Below are 24,868 nucleotides of genomic sequence, written 5' to 3'. Positions count from 1 at the left end.
AGGTTACCTTACAGTATTCTTATGGTAAAGCTTCTGCAAGAATTGTTAAAAAGAAGCCACTAAAATAAAATAAATAAATAAAACTAATAATATTTTTGAAAAAGAAAGCTGGACCACAACATGCTCAGATCAAGGGCCACAACAGTACTGTGTATACTGCAAGTTATGCACATTACATCTCTGAAATAAATGTAAAATTTCCTTGGCACAATCTGTACAAAGTTTTACTGAAAACAAATATCTTTTCTTGAACTTTTCAGCTAAAAAAACGCATTACAATACACCATTCATGAAGTACCTTTCCTGTTTTGTGTGTAGTCAAACAGCAGCATATATATATATATATATATATATATATATATATATATATATATATATATATATATATATATATATATATATATATATATATATATAGTGAGTGTGTGTGTGTGTATATATATATATATATATATATATATATATATATATATATATATATATATATATATATATATATATATATATATATATATATATATATATATATATATATATATATATATATATATATATATATATATATATATATATATATATATATATATATATATATATATATCAGTAACAGAGCACCAAATAATAGCATGTGTCTAAAAGTCATGTAATTTATATTTACATAAATCAATTTTTAATACAAGTATTAAGAATGCTGTGGAATTTCCAAACCCAACTGGTACAGATACTACTTGGTCTGCATAAGAGTTGTCTTGAGATGGTCCAGAGCATTGGAAAGCAGTGTCCCTTCTGTGCTCTTTCCATCAACAGTCAGGCGGCCTGATGTCTGCAACAAAATGAATTGTACAAAAATTGTGCATGTATGTTGTACAAACTTAAAGTGAAAGATTTTAGCAGATAAAGTTTTGCAAGTCAGAAGAGCACACAAATCTTACCTGATACTTGACTAGTACACAAACGTGGTGGCCATGCAGGGAGCGACCATACATGGAGGCTGTTTGGTCTACACTCTCCACCACCGCTAAACTCCCTCCTTTTGTTATTTCATCTAGAATCTTCAAAAAAACAAATACAAAATCTTATATATTATCTAATACTACTAGCAATGACTGAATAGAATATCAAAACTAAATTATGAAGTTCAGCATTTCAAGAAACATTTCATGGAAACAGACAAACTGATCTGAAGGTCGTGAGAGATCACTGTCACTACTGCATGCTAGTCTGAGACATTTTCAACTAGGCTACGATGATCATGAAGTTTGAGTGATATTCAGACACCCTTGTCTATACATCATTATACACAATACAATTAATGACCAAGATATGAGCAAACTGGTAGGAAAGAGGGGGTACTGCTACCTAGCTGAGAAAGAAAATATTACTACTTATAATAACAATAATAATAAATCTCAGAGTAAAATTCTCTAAGTACCTCTGAAAATGAAAGCTGGCAATCAGGAACAGTGAAGGAAGACCTTGCTGTAAGCTGGCCTGAGCTAAGCAGATCTGTGAAGGTAGAGCGGCTTGCGGTTTTACCTGAGAGGAAATTCACCACAGGAACTCAAGCCGCACATTCAATTGACTGCTGGCACCTTCCTAAAAAAGAAAAAAAGAAAATACTAAAAGTGATGGAAAATTTTAATTGTTGGACATTTAAATCTGAAATCTTTACAATGCCATTAAGGTCAAAACAGCAGTGAAACAAAAGTTTATAAAACAGGACATTTCCTGTATTCTATTGGCTAATGACAATTATAATAATTGAACAGTTGTACAGTTAAAATTGTTGGAATGCTTTTGTAAGATTATTCTTCTGTTCTAGTTTGTGCATGTACCTACATCCATTTCTTTATTCTTAGGTCATAAAAGTTAAATAACAACAAAAAGTAACCATCAACAATACTGTACCTGAGTATAAGAAAGGAAACCCCTGAGCTTGTGAGGAATGGTCACATCTTCAGCAGTAAATGAAAGTTGAGCCTCCCTGCTTTCTTCTGCTTCTAGGCTCCATGGGAAGCTAATATTATCTGACAAGGGATCCTAAAAATAAAAAGAATATTACAGCATTTTAGCATCTTCGTTTATCCCAGTAAGCATTTTTTATGTGTAATAGAAGAACTGCCAATGGCAAAAAAAAAAAAAAAAAAAAAAAAAGCCCACTGGAATTGCAGTCTCCATAAAAGAATAGAAAGAATTAGTCAAAAGAGTGGGACAAATGTCCTGATACCTCTCTCTTAAGGGAACCGTCTGGTTGAGTTTTCAAAAAATTTAAAATAGGTTTTTTTTTCTCACTAACAGATGAGTATTACACGATGTTACTGTAGTAGTTACAAGCGAATCAAACTATAAATAACTGCATGAAAAATAAAAAATCCATCTTTTTTAAAAGAACATTTTCCCTACAAACTTTGTCACCGGAGGGCAGATTTAAATTTTGCCGGTACATATATGAAGTATGTGATATAACAAAACTTTCCATCTCAGAGTTTTTAATTTTTTATTTTGATAGCCATTATGAATTTTTTTTTCCAAATTCTGAGATAGAAATGCTGCAGCTTCATTTAGCTTCAAAATGATACCTCAAAATTGAAAATCCATTGGGAAATGTGGGAGAAGATACGATTTGAATGATAAAAAAAAGTGAAAAATCTCCAGAGATGTCATTTTCGTCCTCTATGACCCTGCATATTTATTTGGGTTGGATATTTCGTGTTCATACACCACCATGTACATCATATATATTTTTTAGGCATGTTTAGAATATTCTGTAAGACTCATATGGCACCTGCCCCTCCCTCCCTACAATGACTGTAGGTATTAGTCGCTAGAAAATGAGGGTGTCTCCCATCTGTGCATGGTCGGCACAACTTGTAATTTCCCCTTGCACTGTTTGTTTAGACATTGTAAGGCAAAATAAGCAGGTAAAATAGGCTGGATTGTGACTTGCAAAGCATGAAACATTGGGCGAGATACTCAATACATCCTCCTCCCATTGCAGTCACATGGGCACTGATATGGAAGGGGAGAGGGTGTGTTCTTGTGTACGCCATAGTACTGAGTTGCCAGCGCCCAGCTTCCCTTACCAAAGAAACCACTTTTCATGGCTTTTTCCATGCTTATTATCATCATTTATGGTACAGTGAGTGGGGGGATAGGGGGGAAGCCCTGGGCTGCGTTGGGTGTGGCAGGGGCCCTTTAAATTTTAAATACCCCACATACTTTAGTGTATTTCCCCAAAATACTCCATCACTATGTTGCCATATGTTTGGGGATGCTCTGGTGGTGTTTTGGGGATTTTCAATTTTTTTCAGATTTTTCATAAGATGGAAATACAAAAGCAGGTAATTAGTTCCAGAGTTTACCAGTGAAAAGTATGAATGATTGAGTACTGGTTAACTCTTGTATTAGAAGGTTGGACAGAATAAAAATGAGAGGAAGAAGAAAGCCTTGTGCAGCAGGGCCACAGAAGGAGGGGAAGCATGCAGTTAGCAAGATCAATAGAACAGTTAGCATGAAAATAGTGATTAAAGATAGAAAGCGATGCAACATTTCAGCGGTAAGAAAGAGCCTGAAGACATTCAGTCAGAGCTTTTGATTCCACCCTATCTAATAAAGCTGTATGGCTGGAATCTTCACCCCCAAACATACGAAGAGTACTCTATACAAGGACAGATAAGGCCCTTATACAGAGTTAGCAGTTGAAGGAGGGGGGAGAAAGACTGGTGGAGATGCCACAGAACGCCTAACTTCATAGAAGCTGTTTTAGCAAGAGATGAGATGTAAAGGACAGACTGAGGATATTCAGTGTGGAAGAAAGAGACAGTTCAGAGTCATTGAAAAAAGGGGATAGTTGTCTGGAAGGTTGTGTCGAGTTGATAAATGGAGGAATTGAGTTTTTGAGGAATTGAAAAATACTTAAGTTTTCTCTGCCCCAATCAGAAATCTTAGAGAGATCAGAAGTCAGGCGTTCTGTGGGGTCCCTGTGTAATCTGTTGACTTCCTGAATGGTTGATCATCTCTGAAAGGATGTGGTATCATCAGCGTAGGAATGGATAGGGCAAGAAGTTTGGTTAAAGTCATTAATGAACAATAGAAAGAGAGTGGATGATAAGACAGATCCCTGAGGAACACCACTGTTAAAAGAATTAGGAGAAGAACAGTGGCCATCTACCAAGGCTGGAATAGAACTGTTAGAAAGGAAACTTGAGATAAAGGTGCAGAGAGAAGGATAGAAACCGTAGAAGGGCAGTTTTGAAATCAAAGCTTTGTGCCAGACTCTATAAAAGGCTTTTGATATGTCTAATGTAACAGCAAAAGTTTCACTGAAATCTCTAAACGAGGATGACCAGGACTCAGTAAGGAATGCCAAAAGATCACCAGTAGAGTGACCTTGACAGAAGCCATACTGGCAATCAGATAGAAGATGGTACAGTGACAGATGTTTAAGAATCTTCCCATTGAGGATAAATTAAAAAACTTTAGACAAGCAAGAGTTAATATTAAAGTTATAGGACAGTAGTTTGAGGGATTAGAACAGTCACCCTTTTTAGGAACAGGCTGAATGTAGGCAAATTTCCAGTAAGAAAGAAAGGTAGAAGTCGGTAGGCATACTTGAAAGTTTGGCCAGGCAAGGTGCAAGCATGGAAGCACAGTTTTTGAGAACAATAGGAGGGACCCCATCAAGTCCATAAGCCTTATAAGGCTTTAGGCCAGTGAGGGCATGGAAAATATCATTACGAAGAATTTTGATTGAAGACATGATATAGTCAGAGGGAGGAATCATCCAAGGTGGAGTTTTTAGCAAATGTTTGAGAGCAGAGTTCAGCTTTAGAGATAGAAGAGATAGCAGTGGTGCCATTAGGATGAAATAAAGGAGGGAAAGATGAAGAAGTAAAGTTATTGGAAATGTTTTTGGCCAGATGCTAGAGGTCACGAGGGGAGTTAGTTTGAAAGACTTTTACATTTTATTTATGAAGGGAGTTTGGCAAGTTGAAGAACAGACTTGGCATGATTCCAGGCAGAAATATAAAGTGCGTGAGATTCAGGAGATGAAAGGCTCAAGTACCTTTTGTGGGCAACCTGTCTATCACATATAGCATGAGAACAGGCTGTGTTAAACCAAGGTTTAGAATTAGAAGGTTGAGGTTGAGAAAAAGAATGAGGAATGTACTCCTCCATGCCAGACACTATCACCTCCGTTATGCGTTCAGCACACAGAGATGGGTCTCTGACACAGAAACAGTAATCAATCCAGGGAAAATCAGCATAATACCTCCTCAGGTCTCCCCATCTGGCAGAGGTAAAATGCCAGAGGCACCTCTTCTTTGGGGGATTCTGAAGAGGGATTGGAGAAATAGGACAAGATAAAGAAATGACATTGTAATCGGAGGAGCCCAATAGAGAACATAGGGTGGCAACATAAGCTGAAGGATTAGAGGTGAGGAAAAGATCAAGAATGTTGGGTATATCTCCAAGACAATCAGGAATACAAGTAGGGTGTTGCACCAGTTGATCTAAGTCATGGAAGATAGCAAAGTTGAAGGCTAGTTCACCAGAATAGTCAGTGAAGGGAGAGAAAAGCCAAAGCTGGTGGTGAACATTGAAATCTCCAAGGATGGAGATCTCTGCAAAAGGGTAGAGGGACAGAATGTGCTCCATTTAAAAAGTTAAATATTCAAAGAATTTACTAGAGTCAGAGGAGTTAGGGGAGAGATAGACAGCACATAAATTTAGTTAGAGAGTGACTATTGAGTCGAAGTCAGATGGTGAAAAACTTAAAAGATTCAAGAGCGTGGGCACAAGAACAAGTTAAGTCTTTGCGCACATAAATGCAACATTCAGCTTTGGAGTGAAAATGAGAATACAGAAAGTAGGAGGAAACAGAGAAGGGGCTACTGTCAGTTGCCTCAGACAGCTGTGTTTCAAGTCCCCAGTCCGACCTGGGTACATTTCTGGTCTCCTCCCCAGAGGGAGACTCCGAGGCTGGATTTGGAGTCGCCATTTTTTTTTACTTTGAATTCTAAGTGAAGGGTGTGTGTGTAGTAAGTGCACATAGTTTTATTAGAAATAGGAGAGTTGTCTTTATCCAACACATTATTCTATATCCCAAATGTGATTGAGGATTTTAAACTATCTTACAATACACAAAAATATTAGAGAACCATATGATATGTATAAACCAAATTAGATGACAAAACATTTGACTACACAACACACTCTTCAGGAGGCTACAAACCAACAAAGACTTCTCTTAAAAATATTTGCCTGCTGTGCAGCACGAGTAATGCCTACTTACCATGCGGACCATCTTAAGTGCATTGGAGTCAGGAAGGTTGAGCTGGAGGTTACTAATAGGTTTTGATGACAGATTGACAAACTTGATGCAAACTAAAACTTCACTCATAACCCCATCCATAGCTGCTGTTGTGTACATCTGTAGCAAAGAAACCATAGTCCATTACATACTAACATGATTTTCTATCTCATTTTCATCACAAGAAAGATGCTGAGAACCCAAATCTGATGTGCTCCCTCTGATCCACTCACCATTCTCAGCATAGAATCCTCAGCCAGCATTCTCAGGAATGGTAGAGGTTTGGTCCTTTCTGGTTCTTGTGACACAGTTCCATTTGTTTCTTCATATTCTTCCCTATTTCTACTTGATACTTCAGGTTCTGCTTCTTGTACTTCTTTCTTTTTACTTCTCTTTTCTGATTTATCTTTTTCCTTTTTGGTCTTTTTTTCCTTCTTAGTTTTTGACTTCTTGGATTTTGTCTGTGAAAAAGACACCTTGTAAGATTAATAACTTCTATTCATGACTATAACATTTAGAAAATAAGTACAGGTATTGATAGACACATAAGAAATTATTAACAATACAAAAATTCACAACACATTTTCTGAAGCTAATCTTACCTTTTCTGTTTCAACATCAGCCTTTACCTGAGCATCTGATACCACAGGTTCTTCATGTTTCTCTGCTGGTAATGAAGAGACAGATGTTTCCTCTCTAGACAGCCAGAAGTCCAAGTCATCTGCAACCTGATGATACATTTTCAGCATTCTAATTGCAGCATAAAATTCTCTCACATACACACACACACTTATGCTACACTACAAGTAAACAAGTGAGAACAGTGATTTTTATATATGAATTCAGAAACAAGACCACCAATCAAAGTAGAATGCATTAAAGATCACAAAAACTACCACCAATGACTTTATGATAACCAATATAAAGCCACTAAATTATAAAAAAAAAAAAATTACCTTTTGTTTATTACTGTTATCGATTCCATTTACATGGGTAGCTGCCTCTGTATCCTCTAATGTTGTTTCTTTAAGTTCATCTACTAAATCTAAAATGAGATTATCACCCCGTTTTGAACTCTTCTTTGATTTTTTTTCTTCCTTCTTAACCTTCTTGGACTTTTCTTTCTTTTCTTTTTTTTCTTTTTTACTTCTTGATTTTTTCTGGCTTGCATCAAAACGCAAACCTTTTACTTCTTCTTCATCAGTTCTTTGAGTTTTTGCTTCATAATGACTTCTGGTTGGTAGAACTTCATTTGGAGCTAGAGGTCTGTTGGAGGAGTCAGATTAAACAAAGAAATAAATACAGAAACAATAATAGTGATTATGTTGAGACAATCAGACAAGTTGAGGGTGGAGATTAAAATAGACATACGAGTTATGAGGTTAGTTTATTTGGAATAAACTTGCCTCATAACACCCGTTTCATGAACTGTAAGAACTTACTCATCCAAATTAATGTCCAGAGCTCTGTGTGGGTCATCCTCAGGCCGGTCATCTGCCTCATTGTCATCAGAGAAATGAGCTCCTTCTGGCATCTCCCCTACATCTCTATTTACTACATGCATTGGAGGAGCTTCCTGGAAACACAATATAGAATAAGAATGATTACTTTCTTTTGCATCTTGAATTCAGACTAGAGTAATTGCTTTATAAACATGGAGAAAAGAAGCAATGACTCCTGTAGCAACAAATGCATGTTTTACCTCATCACTACTAGACACAGCACGATCCTTCTTCTTGCTACGTTTCTTTTGTTTTTTGTGCCTCTTCTTTCCATCTTGCCAACCATCAACCATCTGATACTTATCTAATGATGTCATACCTGATGAGTTTTAGGAAGAAAAAACTGAATAAGTGTAATGATGCATATCTACAAAATGTAAACAGTTAATGAGAATATACTAGTAAAGATTGAACAGGTGCAGGTATGCATTTCTCTCTCTGTTTCCCTCCTTTGAGACTCTTCAAACATTGTGGCTGTGGCAGAACAACCTCCACCTCAGCCGGCATCTACTTTACATAGTGCTCCTTTATTCTATCCTTACATCTAACTGGTCATCTTTTCAAAACACTGTAACTACCAAAGGGCTTCTCAATTTACCTTGTATCTTCAAAGGAACATTCATATACAAGTTTTCTATGGGTATGTCTTCTGCTTTAACAAGGTGCTGTGGTAAAGTATTGGCATTGGCTGAAGACTTCACATAGTATGGATTGTTGGCTTGCTCTGCTTTGCGTACATCTCGTAGCTGACAAAAAATAAGAGACAGTAAAATTCACATCCACCTATTCAGCTCACTTACTATTTAACTGGTTTCATTCATCCAAACCTTGCTATTTCATAAAGAAAAAACATCACAATGGATCAATCAACTGTTTTGTATTAACAATTTTTCTATGATTAAGAGCCAATAAATGGTTACATAACTAAATCCTATATAAACATTATACATACTCTTTGCAGCTCTTCCTCAGATGGTTCATATTTCTCTTTTTTGTGCTTGGAAGAGGAATCAGCTTTAACAAAGATATCCTTCCTATATACTTCATCTTCCTCCTCTTCACTCTCTGAAGGTGGATCATTGAGCCACACATCCAAGTCAAGCCTGAATGAAACAAAGCTCATTAATTTTCATCATTTTGCAAGAATAAATACATTAAAACTCAACAAAACTTTTCAATTAAAAAAGATTGCATTACATGACCTTTCCTCATGAGGCAGCTATTATAAAAAAAATGGTGTAACCTTGCTAAAATGCATTTGCACTCACCCATCTGGTAAAGGAACCTTTTTCTGTGCCTTAGGAGCCACTGGATTAAGTTCACCCATCATGAGGAGAGCTAAATCAGCCCCTACTTTATCTCCATTCTTGTGGCATTTCTGCACATAGGTTACAATGTGTACGATGCATGAGGCTCGCTCCTGTACCTCCAGATCGCCTGATGACACCAATACTGGCAGACGCTCCAGTAAAAGGTTGGTTACCTACATAAAGAAGTGCATATCTTATACCTCTGAAACATCTTTATCTCTGTTAATTCACAACATACCTATTCTATTTGCTTCACTTTTACTTTCTTGGGAGATTACAATACACATATATCAAACACACCTCCTCTATCATTTCGGTGTCATCCTCCTCCTCTGCTGTGGCTATAATATGGGCATACAGCTTGAGCATGTTGTGCACATAGATAGCCTGGATATGGCCAGGCAGAGAGACCACCTTCCCCCGCACCATGGACTCCAGGGTGGCTTTAGGATTTGCCAATAATCTAGAAAAACACATACATAAATAAATAACAATAATTTTGTTAAATATACACAAAAAGTTAAACCAATTCTTCTTTCAGTTAGGTAAATACTAAGTAACAAATATTTACTGTGAAAACTCTCCACAGATCCATGCAGCTGCATAAAGAACTTCAGCTATGGAGGATCTAGCAGCAGCAGGACCAACAATAACGTGTGCATTGTCCAGCAAGAGAGCCATCTGACCCACTGTAAACTCCGCACAGCCACCACCCTGATGGCCACATCCATGAGCTGATTGGCAATAAGTCCCCCGTGCTGTGTTCCCTCCATACGGCACAACTCCACCAGCACACTTATATACCTGAAAATATGGATAGAATGTTGTTCGAAATACTTCATGAACATATTATCATGTGCTGACCTATGTTACAGAAATTTGATTATGAGCATTTAGCAGTAACTTCAATATTACCTGAATAATCTTGAAAGGAAAATATTTATGTGAAGTATTTACAACTGAATTGGACAATGAAGCTGACTCCATTCTGAAACACACACACACACACCTCACAAAATCATCGTCTATAAACTTACCATTCAAAGTTAGTAATATACTGGAAGTTGTTCTGGGAACAGATGAGAATAATCTTCTGGAGTAGTTCATCTCTGTACATGGTGCCCTCAGCACGATCCATGTGTGTCATGAGGCGGCGGACTATCTCCATCACAGTCTTTTTGGTCACCTGAGGGACGTCCCAAGTCATGTGCAAGAAATTACATACATATTGCGGTCCATGCCTTTCTTTTCCCTGGATACTTACAAAAGACAAGTATAATGAAGGTTTACAACACGTTTATATGTGGCTCCTTAGTAGATAACAGGGATATTATCTTCTGATCAGCCTATCTCATTGACAGGATCAAGAGACTTACCATGCCATAGAGCAGATCAAGGGCTCTCAGCCGTATGGACTCGTCTTTGTCATCAAGGCACTGCAGCACAAGATCTTTGTGTGCCTGAACAGATTTCGGGTGGGTCTTTAGGATTTTTGACATGGCAAGCAGACCCAAGTACTTCACTGTGGATAGCAAAAAATAAAAAAAAAAATAAAAATAAAGTCAAATCAAGACTAAATAAGGTAACTGGTAGCATCAAAATATTTTATTACTTTACTTAACTAGTAAACTGCCTATCATTCTACAAGGAGTAAAAAAAGAGGAGTAAAGGGCAGGAGGTGGGTAAGAAAACTAGCCAATGAAAGAGCATGTATGTAGTAACAAGATATTCTGCAGTGCATCTCAGTAAACTAAATATGCAATAGCCTGGAATACTACAGTATGAGAATCTGTTATCCAGTATGCTGGAGAGAAATGTTCTACACTTCGTAAAATTTTTCCAGATTTTCTCACACACACACACACACACATTTTCAAGTAAATAACATTTTTCATGGCTTGCTATTACCATATTTTTTCCATTTCTTTGTTGTTACAACTGTCAGACATTAATGTAATGTAATATGTTTTAAGTTAAGATGTAATGGCATCCTATAGGGTTGTAACATTGTATTTATATCAGTAAAAATGAGCAGATCTAAAATAAGTATCAATGTGTGGAATATAGATAATATAGGTTCTATTCAAATAACAAGCTGACCTTTGCATGAATGGGAGTTGCAGACAAAAGGCAAATCCACCTTCACTGATCACACCAAGGATTTATATGAAGAGTGATATACACCCAGAGGCTTTCCCTGTTGAGGTGAACAAGCTAACCATATTACTGACCCAACAAGCTGAGGATACACCATTGCTCTTTCCCTTTTAAATATTCAATCCAGTAAGATACACACAAACTTACCTCACATCTATCCTAGATAAAATTAATTACACCTACATTAACACAACCTAAAAAAAAAAAAATACAAAAACAAATGGAAACTTAAGTTTAGTAGAATTTTTAATGTAAGGATTTTAGAAAGTATATATATATATATATATATATATATATATATATATATATATATATATATATATATATATATATATATATAACTTGAAAAACAGGGCGTCTATAGCGTACACGATACAGGAGAGAAGACCCACAAAGGGCGGTTATCTTCATTATATCCACTTCACAACGTTTGGAAAGTACATATCCCATCTTCAGGTACAAAAGGGGCTGTAAAATCACCGTAAAGCGTTAAAAATGACCAGGCAGTGGTCCTACTACTTGTTCCTCCAACAGGTAAGTGGGGAGGGCGACTGGGTTACCAGTATTTATAGGCTCCTACTCACAAAATGGCAAAATATAATTGGTTCAATAAGAATTTCCTATCCAATACAAAATATAGTACAAAATTCTAATCTGTCATAGCTAATGCACAAAAAGAGAAAACTGTTGTACATCATACCTTTAAATTTTTCTCTTTTTGTGCATTAGCTATGACAGATTAGAATTTTGTACTATATTTTGTATTGATAGAAATATTGAACCAATTAGATTTTGCCATTTTGTGAGTAGGAGCCTATAAATACTGGTAACCCAGTGCCATCCCCACTTACCTGTTGGAGGAACAAGTAGTAGGACCACTGCGTCTGGTCATTTTTAACGCTTTGGTGATTTTACAGCCCCTTTGTACCTGAAGATGGATATGTACTTTCCCAAAACGTTGTGAAGTGGATATAATGAAGATAACTGTCTGTGGGTCTTCTCTCCTGTATATATATATATATATATATATATATATATATATATATATATATATATATATATATATATATATATATATATATACCATGCTCTTTTATGAAACTATAAGTGTTACAAGTAAAAGGACAATACTGGACACAAATACTTTCTATGTACACGTACTCTCTCTCTCTCTCTCTCTCTCTCTCTCTGATACACACACACACACACTTAAGTAGCTAACAGTCACTTTCAAGTATATTATTTAAAAAAAAAATGTATAAAAACACATTCAAATATTCATGCTCATTATCTGTTGAAAATATACATTTTGTCATTTTCTACAAAAATAAACATGCATGACTATATCAAACAAATAAGGTATAAAACAGATGGTAAGTCTAGCACACACCTACTTTGTCTTTCTGAGCATCTACTAAAGAGTACAAGAGAAGAGAAGAAAATTACCAGCTGAGATAGTGATTAGTCACTTTCTCTCTCTCTCTCTCTCTCTCTCTCTCTCTCTCACACACACACACACACACACACTGGACTTGAGAATATACACCCATATTTTTAACAATAAATACTATACATAATAAGCCTCAGTTATAAAAGCAGTTTTGAATTTAAAGCACACATGATCAGCTACATAAAGAAATACTCAATGCAAAGTATATGGTCTGTGCCAGGCTTATCCAGACTTTGCACTGTATAGTTTGCACTGGGAGGATTGGAGGTCAACTACAGGGGTACTGTGATACAAAATGCAGTGGAGATATAACTAAGTTAGGAACACATGTTTAAATGAATTTTTTTATTGGGATTATATCCAGAAAAGTCTAATGTTAAGAATTTCTTCAAAGAAAAAGGGAGGCATGCTTTTCTACAGCTTGTGTTTATACTAAAACAAAAATATTTACATATATTTGATAAACTAATAGGACTTAGTGACAAGGTTACTAGGATATGATATATCAATATTAATTTAACAAATGTAATACATGGAAAGAATATTCCATTACTGACTTATGAACCAAATCAATAAATATGCTTATCATGATCTGTACCTACAGCTGTATCTCAAAGATTATCTGTACAACTGGCTTCACAGCTTCTTTACTTTTGAGATATTTGAACAGATTTCTTTCACTCATTAATTTTAATTAACTTTCAACAAGATTCTATATTGTTCAAAATGTTGAAGTTTTGTTTAGGATTACACTGTTCACAAATGACAAGCATGGCAGCAAGTCTTCAAACATTAATAACAGTCATCTAGTATTCTATAACCATTTTACATGGTTTTGCACAACTTGAGAATCACCCAGCCAAGATTAGGAAAATCACCACATAATTTTCTAAAGCTTTGCCTGCTTGTTGCATTCCATGGAATGACATGGACACTCTGTAGTAATCTTCTCCAACAGTGGGTCCACACACACACATACGCGAGCACACACACACACATACCTCTGACCTATAGCAAGACAACATTGCCAGCTTTTTAGCAGGCACAAGACCAAAAGCACATAAATAAGGCAGAACTGCTAGACTGCTGCTCCTGCCACATTGCAAGGTCACAGTGTGACTCACATCAGTCATCTATTCCCATGTGCACTAAGCCTACACTATGAAAGAGACAAAACCAAAGTGATCCCTAGCTAGTCAAGGAATTTCTTCATTGCGTACTGACTGAGCTAATCACTACAACAACTATTTTTCATCATACTGTCATCATGAAAAATAAGCAGTGTGTAACATGATTCAAGAGAAAATTTCCTGATGCTTAATGATTGTGGTTCATTTACCAATGGGTAAAAAAATATGAGGTTGGAAAGTGTTATAAAAGAAAAAAAAAAAAATATATATATATATATATATATATATATATATATATATATATATATATATATATATATATATATATATATATATATATATACTGTCATCATGAAAAATAAGCAGTGTGTAACATGATTCAAGAGAAAATTTCCTGATGCTTAATGATTGTGGTTCATTTACCAATGGGTAAAAAAAAATATGAGGTTGGAAAGTGTTATAAAAGAAAAAAAAAATTATATATATATATAAATATATAAATATATAAATATATATATATATATATATATATATATATATATATATATATATATATATATATATACACACACACACACAAATCATTTGTATATAAAATAAAATCATGATGGACTTACAGTTCTGATCAGAATCTTCTATGAGGATCCTCAGTTTCTGCACACACAACTGTAGAAATAAAAGGGAAAACATAGACTCAGCTGTAAATACTGTCCAAATTCAGTTATCCCAGAATGAAATCATTTAAATGTTGATAATACAGGAAATACCAGCCTTCCAGCATTCCTTCCACTCACTCTATGCCTTCTAGACATTATACAGCACCCGGATCCTAGGTCTCCATGTACAAAAAACGAACATACACTGCTTATGCATGTGAATTCCAAGTTCATAACATGATGCAGGATGAAATATAACATTCATGTTGTTTAGAAAGGAATGAATTCTGAAAGAACATCATATGAAGTAAAGGTGTAGGATTAAGAATGCCTGGAGGAACGAATAAGGCAAGGATGACTAATGTCATCTTGTTTTATAATCAGAAAAATTAAGGTCTGTAATGTTAGTGAAGGCAAGGATGTACAGTACATGATGAAATGATGAAACCTTGAGAAGCAGTGCTTGTAATAATGTGAATATGATTTGAAAAAAAGTATCAAAGAATTTCAATATTGTGATAACAAATTTGAAAGTGAATGTGGGCATAAATATAGTACCAGTTGTGGGAAAAAAGAAAGTTAAAAATAGCAATAAATTATTTTCTAGATCTATAAAATATCAAACAAAAGTAACCATACAGTTAATAGATGATGTAAATAAGCTCAAATATCATGGTTCCATTCTACACATGTAAGGACACATGAACAAGGAAGTAAAAAAAGAAAGCTCTAACAATAAATATATAAATACAAACACCAACAATAAAAAATCTAACTACTAGGACAGCATAATAGTTCAAACATTTCCATGCACAAGTAAAATGCAGATGTGGAACAAAACTACAATGATCTATAGTGGAAGAAGGAAGATGTAACAGATAACTGATGCAAGAGATGCTAGCCTGCTACAGGTGTGAGCAAAGCAAGGATGGTTAGAGTATTGTGTGTTTTATGGGAAGATATGATAATCTAGCAAAGAATGAAGGAATTGAGGGTAAGGGAGAAGGATACAGTGCCTGAAATAATTAAGCATATGAAGAATGAGATTATGAGGGTATAAGAGTGATGGATGGTTTTAAATAGGAAGGCTTTATGTTGGGCAATGTAAGAGTGAGTGTGAGATTTAGCAGCCAAGAAATTATCATAGAGGATGTCAAAACAATCGATAGCCATTCTAGAATTGCACCTACAGAATGTTTTCAGCTATAGGTAATGTGACTGGGTGTATCATAAAGGGTACACTGAATGAAATTTGTATTAGAAAAGAAAAGTAAGACACCTTTTTTCCTCTGATCTAAGGTTGGGTAATTCTGAACGCAATTTATAAGTAAATACAATGGAAACTCAATACTCGAACGTTTCAATACTCGAATGCAAAAGTTTGATTTCATACTCGAAAAAAAAACTTATAGTCGAACATCCACATACGTGGTTGTAAACAAAGGCTCCCTGGCGTCCCCGTTTCCCCTCCACATTCATCAGGATAACATTTCTCCTGCATTCTCTGTAGTTTTTCATTCATAAACTTACATTAACACCCATGGCTTATTAGTGGTGAATATATCTGGTAATCAAATGGCCGCACATTTGGTCATATACAAAGCTCTGTTCTGATACCGTATTACTGAAAATACTGGTATACCGATGCGGGTGCGCATCCTTAGTCCTGCCGCAGTCTTGAGAAAAACAACATTCTTCTGCGTTCTGTTGAGTTTTCATTTAGAAACTTAGGATGGCACCAAAGAGGCTTATTAGTGGTGAAAATAAGGAATCTGGTGAGAATGCAAGTGTTAGTGAGCCACAGCACTCTATTAGTGGATTCACAGGTATCACACCAGAAGAAAAATTACTACAAAGATGTTTATACTCGTCCTCCAACGACCTCCCTCCTCCTCCCTACCCTTCTCCCCTCCTCTTCTAAGTTATCCATCATCATCATTTACAGCATGTATAAATCAAAATTATGAAAAAAAATATATATAATGAAATTTTTATAAACTCAAGGTTTTGCTAAGATTAGAACGAATTACCCGATTTATAGGTATCAATAGTCAAACTTTTCAATACTCGAACAGCCATTTAGAACAAATTAAGTTCTCGAGTATTGAGACTCCACTGTATTGTGTTAATATTCATTATCCAATGTTTTCCTGATTTCATTGCTAACTGTTCCTCCTACTAGAATGTGCAAAAACCAAATTAGTATGATGTAAGACCTGCCTTCATGCATCTTTCCCATAATGCCATGGCTGTTAGAATTTCTTCAGTTTAAACCACATGCTTCATATTAATAAAATGGGTTAATGATAATTTATATTTCAACATCACACAATATAGTACAACATGAAATGATAATAGTTAATACTTCACCAGAAGGAAGGGTACAGCCAGTGTTACTGCTTCAGGCCTCCTCTGATGCAACAACAGCACCCAGCATTACAGGAGGAACGAGGGCTGCTCTAGGACGAGCTTTACACTCAAGCACATATAAAACACTACACCCAAACACACAAACAAAATTAGCATGCAATGATCTATAAGACTACTTTAATGCTTTCTAGTAAATGAGAAGAAGCAGAAATAATATGACAATAATTAGTAAGTTTATCCAGTAAGCATCTGTTAAGATGTTTCCCCCAATAATGATAACACCAAACAAAAGAAATATGCTGCAACAAAGAAGCAGTGCTAAAAAGCTAAGCAACCAAGTATGCTACCATGACCTTGGAAAACAACACAGCTGACTAGAAAGAGTGAATCTCACAATATCTGCTGAAACAGAAAAATTATACATTGAGTTTTCTACCCATTGTCAAACATCTGTTTTATATGCTGATCATGTAAAACAGATGATTAAAGTCTAAAACATGACACTGTGACATTCATATATAGTTCTCCAACATGGGTATTATACTTTCTACAACACACCTTAGTTATGCATTGCAGTGAATTTCAGAGAGAGAGAGAGAGAGAGAGAGAGATTCACCGGTCGCCTGCTGAACATGTAAGATGCTGGCTATTTTCATGAAAACCAGGTAAAAGATCTTTGTAGATATATCAAGGGAAAAGTAGCCACACCATCTCTTTTCTTATATGATTAGACAATAAATTGATGAATTATGATGAGCAAATCAGTTAACTTTCTCAAACAGAAAAAAATTACTGAGGTTGTCAAATGCTTAGGGGTATGGCAACTTGCTGCCCATCACACTATGATCTGTTACTAGTGCACAGTGTGGTCAGCCTGCGTGGTCAGCATGCCAGTCACTCATGTGGAATGTGCTTACATACTCAAGCTTTTTAAATCTAGTGGGAAATCTTGATAGTCACTCAACCAAATGTGCAATAAAATCTGGAGTGAAGAAATACATGTTGGAGGAACATTGATGTATATGAAATACCATAAAGCAAAGACAATATTTTTGAAATTCCCAAGTTCAAATAAATGGAGAGCCATTTTATAATCAAAGATCTTACATTATTACTTAAAAATTGCAGGGGCCAAATTAATGATAGATATGACACATAATCATTGTTTTTAACAATCCCTGCCACCCTGTGAGAAAATTACTACTAGTATTTGCAATAATGTAATTAATAAATTACATTATTGCAAATACTATCCATATAATGTTTTTTTAAACTTTTGAGTAGCTTATCATTCCAATGAACTCAGGAATCCCAAGACAACACTCTTCCCCCACCAGACAAGACAAACACTGCTCTGAGTGTACCTGAATGGAGGCGTTGTGGTTGGGCATCCCTGAAGAAATAGAAATGAGCACTGTGAGCGAATATGGGGAGAGAAAGAAAAACATGTCAGTACACACAAAATATCGTAGTTGACAATATTGAACAAGTCGCACACTTATGTTACTCTCTACAAAACAAACAATTGCCCATGTTCTCAGGAGTTGCTATTATGCTTAAAATTAATCAAAACCCTTTAAGCTACTTATCTTCAAAAACAACAATGCAATATACAAGACATTACTGTAGCTAACAATTCCCAACAAGGTACAACATTACATCACTATACCCAGCAATGCCCCGTCAGCCCCAGGCACACCTACCGGCGATGACGGTGTTGATGCACTCATACAACAGAGACATGGCTGATGTGCTGTAGGTGGAGACAATACTCATCAGAAAACTCTCAAAACTTATTAATAAGGATACCTTTCAAGTAGTTACTATTAGTATTAAACTTGGCACAAAGGTTTGATTCTGAAAGCCACATAGAAATATTCATTATGTCTTATGAAAATTAATATGAATAAAACATTATTCAAGACCAAAATAACTTAGTTTTAATCAATTAAACTTAAATAAATCTGTTGTGTTTATTGCTGCACAACATCATGCATTTATTAGCAATCACAGACCATGCTTTAGAAGTTTAGGCAGAGAGAGAGAGAGAGAGAGAGAGAGAGAGAGAGAGAGAGAGAGAGAGAGAGAGAGAGAGAGAGAGAGAGAGAGAGAGAGAGAATCATTGGACTTCAAAGCTGTATAAAAAATATCTAAATTTCTGTGCACTTCATACCATAAGAACACTACATGGTTTGTGACTGCATAACTGTCTTGTCAATCAATAACTAGTGGCACTCTCAGTCTAGTGTCACAGACAATGGCACATTGATGTACAACTTTACAATAAACTTTAAAGAACAAGGCCAGCAATTCAGATCACATAGGAATCTACACAAACAAAATCAAATTATATTCACTAAAATGACACCAAATATTGAAAAAGAAAAAAAAAATCTGGTGTGCTCCAACTCATAATGTGTAAGCTACTCTAAGAGAACTAAGGAAACATATTTACCTGTGTATCAGATTTGTGAGAGGTTCTATGAGCTTCTTGCCTAATCTGGGTTCTAGTGGAGTGAGGGCACCAAACTGTTAAGAGAAACACTCTTACAAGCAGCAATTCTCATGAGCTACAGCTACAGATCAATACACAGCAACATACACTTTTTGTTGGGAAGAAAGTAGCTCATAAAAACTATTCAACAATTGGAGATACTGAATGTGTATCATACAAACAAATGTAAAGGTTTGAAGGCATACTACAGCTAGAGAGACTCAATACCTGCTGATGATTTCAATGAGGGGCTCACTCAACCTTCTGCCTAGTTTGGGCTCAATGCTAGTGAGCACCCCAAACTGAAGCGTGACTCAATCATATCATCACACACAGAGGAGAGAGAGAGAGAGAGAGAGAGAGAGAGAGAGAGAGAGAGAGAGAGAGAGAGAGAGAGAGAGAGAGAGAGAGAGAGAGAGAGAGAGAGAGAGAGAGAGAGAGAGAGAGAGAGAGAGAGAGAGAGAGAGAGAAAGAGAAGAGGAGAGACAGAGAAAGAGAAGAGGAGAGACAGAGAAAGAGGAGAGACAGAGAGAGAGAGAAGAAGAAGAAGAGAGAGAGAGAGAGAGAGAGAGAGAGAGAGAGAGAGAGAGAGAGAGAGAGAGAGAGAGAGAGAGAGAGAGAGAGAGAGAGAGAGAGAGAGAGAGAGAGAGAAAATTTGGTTTAGTTAAAAAATCAAATGACTATAGAATAATTATAAAAACTCTCTTAAACTGAAGGAGGTATTTCTGCTGCGCTATTAATATATATTTTTCAATCAATCCTATAATGAAAACACAAAAAGAGAATGATACTCCAGCATCAGCATTATTAGCATGATTTCTAGAGTATTGATATCAGCCACTTTTTCATCAAATTCTGCCAGTATTTCTTGATTATTATATCCCATCTACCAGAATAAAAAACTCTAATGCATAAGCCACACCATTCTTACATGAAAAGCATTAGAATCTTGTCTGTAAGGGTCAGATTGTTACATATATGACATTAATTAGCATCCAAGAAAGCATGTCATGAATAAACTGCCCTCACTAAGTAAACATCAAGAGATCAAACAAATGATATTCTAACAGAAAAAAATCTTTTCTAAAATCCTGCTCATTATAACTTAAATGCTCACTAACTCAAAAATATTTCAATGTCAGCTTATCTCCCAACATTAAGTGGCTCACCAGTTTAATAATTTTGATGAGCATCCAGTTGTTTGTTGAGGAGGTCATCAGCTTAAAGAACACCGGGGCAAGGCTGAGGTAGTTCTTGGGATTCTTCCGAGCCAGCTCACAGATCACATTGACAGCTGCTGACTGCACTCCCGGGTCAGGATCCTCCAACTTCTCCTTGAGGCGAGGGAAGGCCGGCCTCAGAGCCTCAGGAAACTTAAGGAACACTTTGTAAAGGAGGAGCACTGCCTTCTTCGTAGGTATGGCTTGGTTGATGCTAGCTGTTGGAAGAATACAACACATGCAGTAATTAGTGATATTCATTGACCTTATACAGAAATGACACACTGAAAGATTAATTATGTTTCAATATATGCTTTAAGTAGGCAAATGAGGTCCTTCAGCAAGACTCACCAGGGTCATGACATCATTGGCCAGGTCTCTTGCAAGGTCACCATTGATGAAGCATGCAAGACCAGTAAGAGCAGTCCCTGAATCATACATGTTGTGACTGTTCAGGTCCTTACGGATCATGTTGGTTGTTAACATGAGGACCTGACAAAAAATGATGTTATTCACTCAGCATAAAGAAAAGATACTGAAATAACATAACACTCAGTGGTTTCCCTCACTGAAGTTCATATAAATTGTAAGTATATAAAATGGACTTAGTCATGGAAGTTAGGAATGTCTATCAAGTGAAGGAAAGGCTGGACAAACATGGAGACAGGGCCACATGATTATAGCCCAGACCCTAAGTACTAAGTAAATACAGCTAAGTAAACACACACACACACACACACACACACACACACACACAGATTATTATTATATTATTACATCCAATACTGTAAGTATTTATAATCATCAAGATCATCATATAACACAGAATAGATAACCAAGATGGAGAAATGGAGGTGTATCTAACAGGGAAAGTGTAAAGAGTGAATAAATTACTCATTGCTTGTATATCATCATTATCAACAATCAATAATAATAAGGATAAGTAATTTCAAAAGGTAATTTTCTTGATAAATGCATTTATCTAGTAGTCACATCTGTATCCTATCTATTGCCTTAACTAGGCCATCTACTGGTGTTCCCCCCATCCCTCAATTATTTACTCAGGATGCTTCAGTCACCTATCCCTTCATCAGCACAGTCACACCTATATAATTCAACATTCAATGAGTACAACACTCACCTCAGTATCCTGGTGGAAGCACTGGGATGCTGAGAGGTACCCAATTCTCTTATAAGTAAATTTTGGAGAACTCATAACTTCTATAATATTGAAGCCAGCCCAGCTGATGTCGTAGCCGAGCATTTGCAACTGTGATGAGAGGAATATGGAAAGTATTCTCAGATTTAATTTTGTATTTAAGATTCCATAATCTACATCTAAAATCTCACAAAAGTTATCAATATAATATTTGCAACATTCACTGATATAAAAATAGGCACTTAACAATTTGAATAAAGATTCAGACAAATCAACAACTACATTAATATCACAACTTTGCTTCACATAAGTCACACAAAGACAGCATTCTACCAATAACTTACATAGGTGAGCTTGGCAACGGCATTGGCCTTCACAGCAAGGTTGTCCTGCCGCAGCTCCGTCTTGATCTCTTCCATACATTGTGATATGTATTTAGGCTGAAAAGATAATGCTGCATCACCTCTCAATTCTACAACACAGTGCATAATATTGGAGGGATATATACCAGCATGTGAGGGTAACACTTTCTGGATGGTAGACATCCAAATGTGCAATGGACACTCATCAATAAAGATGCATCATAGCTAGCAAAGGAAAAATAAATTAATACATAAAAAGATAACGCATTGGCCAGTACTAGTTTCACAAAAGCTCACATTCGGATAAATAGCACCCATTATTTCATTCTTCAATCAAGCAGTAATCTTTGCCCATCCTCTTTGTACTGATGTAAGAAGATACAGGTCATGGAGATCACCTGTATTCTATATGAGAGCAGCAGGTTTACAGCTAATTTGCTCAAGACACCCACACACTAGTTCACCACAAGACTTTGCCCAAACGTTCCTTGTCATGCTCACTGACTATGGGATAAGAATGAACATTAACCCTGCTGCCTCACATGCTGAAATGCTAGTAGTTATGCAATAGGTTCATGTTACAAGATTGTATTATTCCACTGATTTCATTGGTTCTATGGCTTACTTACAAAAACTGAAACAATAGATTCCCAACCTTGAAAATATATTATAAAACATACAATCACAATTATTTTCAGTACCTTGGTAGAGTCAGAGGATACATCACAACAAGAGACGTCTAATTTTGACGTGTCACGGCTGCATAGGTCACTTGTTGCAGAAGTGTAAGTATGCCTACTACATCATATTAAAATAAATTAAATACCATTTAATCTGACACAATATAAATTCAGTCATACAAGTCATATCATTATATCCCTGTAAATATATTTCTCCAGATCTATCTGATGAACATTTAAGTGATGAAGACAACGTAGCAACCCAAAGTGCTGCAATTACCGGTACCTATAATATTGTGGAGTCAGGTAGTGAGCAGAGCAAAATGAAACTAGTTTCCAGTGATAGTTATTGCTTTACTTTTAAACGACAACAAAAAAATGGGACTTTAGAATGGAGATGCAGTGTACGGGGAAAGATAAATTTTTGTTCAGTTGTTGTTAAGCAAACAGGAGATGAATTTTGCTCAACGGGGACAGTTTCACACACTCCTTCAGCAAGACCAGGTATACTTACAGCAATACAAATTAAGGCACAGTATAAAAACAAAGGCAAAGTAAATGTGTTCGAGTCTGTAAACAATATTGTAAGCTATGTAAACAATCAACTCTGTGATCCCAGCCAGCCCGAAGCTGCAAGACCCAACCACAACAGTGATAAGAACCCTTAATAGAGCACGGGCCTCATGTCCCAGTGACTTGTCATTTGACCTGGATCTGGACTACCTTGAGGAAACGATACCAGAGGAGTTTTTCAGAACAGTTGTAGTTGGTGCAAAGAAACATCTTATATTTTGTATAGCCACACAAACAAATTCTCTAGTCAAGGGCAAAACATGGTATATACATAGATGGGACCTTCAAAGTTGTTAAGCACCCTTTTTACCAATTACTATCTATTCATTGTTTCGTCAAAAGTAAAGAATGCATGAAACAGATTCCTTTGTTTTGTAGTAATGTCTGGTAAAAGATCAAAGGACTATAAAGCAGTTCTCAATGCTGTTCTTGAAATTTTACCAGCAGAACCTAATGTATCATCATTTGAGGCAGGTTTGTGGAAGACTCTTAGATCTGTTTTTGATGACCCAGTAATTCATGGATGTGCTTACCATTTTACACAAGCTCTATGGAGAAAAGTGCAGGAAATGGGACTACAATCATTGTACTGTAAGAGAGATAATGTATACAAAATTGTGAATAAAGTCCTTGCTTTACAATTTTTACCCCATGAAGACATTAGGGAAGCATTTCATGAACTTTCAGGCAAGGTAGGTGTAATTAGGCCCTTTTTCCGTCGATTAATGCGATTTCCGTCTATTTTTCAACGTTCCGCATGAACTTATCACATGAATTTGTCAGACGATAGGGATAGTTTCCATCTGCAAATTTTCCGCCTTTATTTACATACCAAGACCAAGACCACAAGACTTGCCGCGTCTCCTCAACCTGCTTCTACTACTAACCATGAAAGCATCCATGCACGCTTTTTGGCTTGTTTAGCTCGTCTAACTTTTGTAATACAGAGTATTACGTTCAGAGCTGCGTATCTTTGCCGCAGCGTGGCCTCCATGTTTGTTTACATTAATTTGTTGGTCTGTGTTGGCGGGAAGTGACAACGAAACACCGTTTGTGTGTGACAGGCCACAGCCAAAATATTGTAGATTTTCTGAAAAACGACGGAAAAAGTGCTAGTGTAATACCGCCTTAAGAGAATTTATGGATTATGTTAATGAAACGTGGCTGCAACATAAGGTATTGAAAGTGGAAAACTCGTCAGTTTTTGGGCACAGCATAAGAACTAACAATAATGTGGAGGGGTGGCATCATAAACTAAATGGAAGTGCCAAAAAAAAGTAACCTCCCATTTCATTTATTGATAAATTTGTTATATTTAGAGGCGAAGGAAATACTTAATCAGGTAAAGCTCATGAAAGACGGTAAACTAAAGAGATATCAAAGAAAAACAGTTAAAGGAGATTCAAGGGCATATCATAGGAGTGTGGAAGGACTAGTTATAATGATAGGAAGATAACATCTGGCTAGTTACTAAAGAACTGTGCATATATAT

The 24,868-nt window shown here is 36.1% G+C and overlaps 1 protein-coding gene across 1 annotated transcript in view; it reads right to left on the bottom strand.

The window, feature by feature from the left end:
* Positions 1-633: 633 nt before the first annotated feature.
* LOC123516013 (AP-3 complex subunit delta-1-like) overlaps positions 634-24,868 on the bottom strand; it is a 25,185-nt gene continuing 950 nt past the window's right edge. The window contains 28 exon segments of the mRNA XM_045275004.1: positions 634-823; positions 933-1,052; positions 1,433-1,560; positions 1,563-1,596; positions 1,909-2,040; positions 6,296-6,433; positions 6,547-6,774; positions 6,916-7,041; positions 7,270-7,579; positions 7,756-7,889; positions 8,016-8,134; positions 8,414-8,561; positions 8,768-8,918; positions 9,084-9,298; positions 9,426-9,588; positions 9,697-9,826; positions 9,829-9,929; positions 10,163-10,311; positions 10,502-10,647; positions 14,480-14,528; positions 18,253-18,302; positions 18,592-18,641; positions 19,344-19,417; positions 20,552-20,796; positions 20,799-20,820; positions 20,954-21,094; positions 21,744-21,872; positions 22,106-22,201. Of these exon segments, the coding sequence (XP_045130939.1) occupies positions 725-823; positions 933-1,052; positions 1,433-1,560; positions 1,563-1,596; positions 1,909-2,040; positions 6,296-6,433; positions 6,547-6,774; positions 6,916-7,041; positions 7,270-7,579; positions 7,756-7,889; positions 8,016-8,134; positions 8,414-8,561; positions 8,768-8,918; positions 9,084-9,298; positions 9,426-9,588; positions 9,697-9,826; positions 9,829-9,929; positions 10,163-10,311; positions 10,502-10,647; positions 14,480-14,528; positions 18,253-18,302; positions 18,592-18,641; positions 19,344-19,417; positions 20,552-20,796; positions 20,799-20,820; positions 20,954-21,094; positions 21,744-21,872; positions 22,106-22,201 (3,627 nt within the window). The 3' untranslated portion in view covers positions 634-724.

Source organism: Portunus trituberculatus, chromosome 40 (assembly GCF_017591435.1).
Source record: "Portunus trituberculatus isolate SZX2019 chromosome 40, ASM1759143v1, whole genome shotgun sequence".
In the NCBI taxonomy this organism is placed as follows: domain Eukaryota; kingdom Metazoa; phylum Arthropoda; class Malacostraca; order Decapoda; family Portunidae; genus Portunus; species Portunus trituberculatus.
The sequence above is the reverse complement of the archived record's forward strand: the minus strand, read 5'-3'. Positions and strand labels throughout refer to the sequence as shown.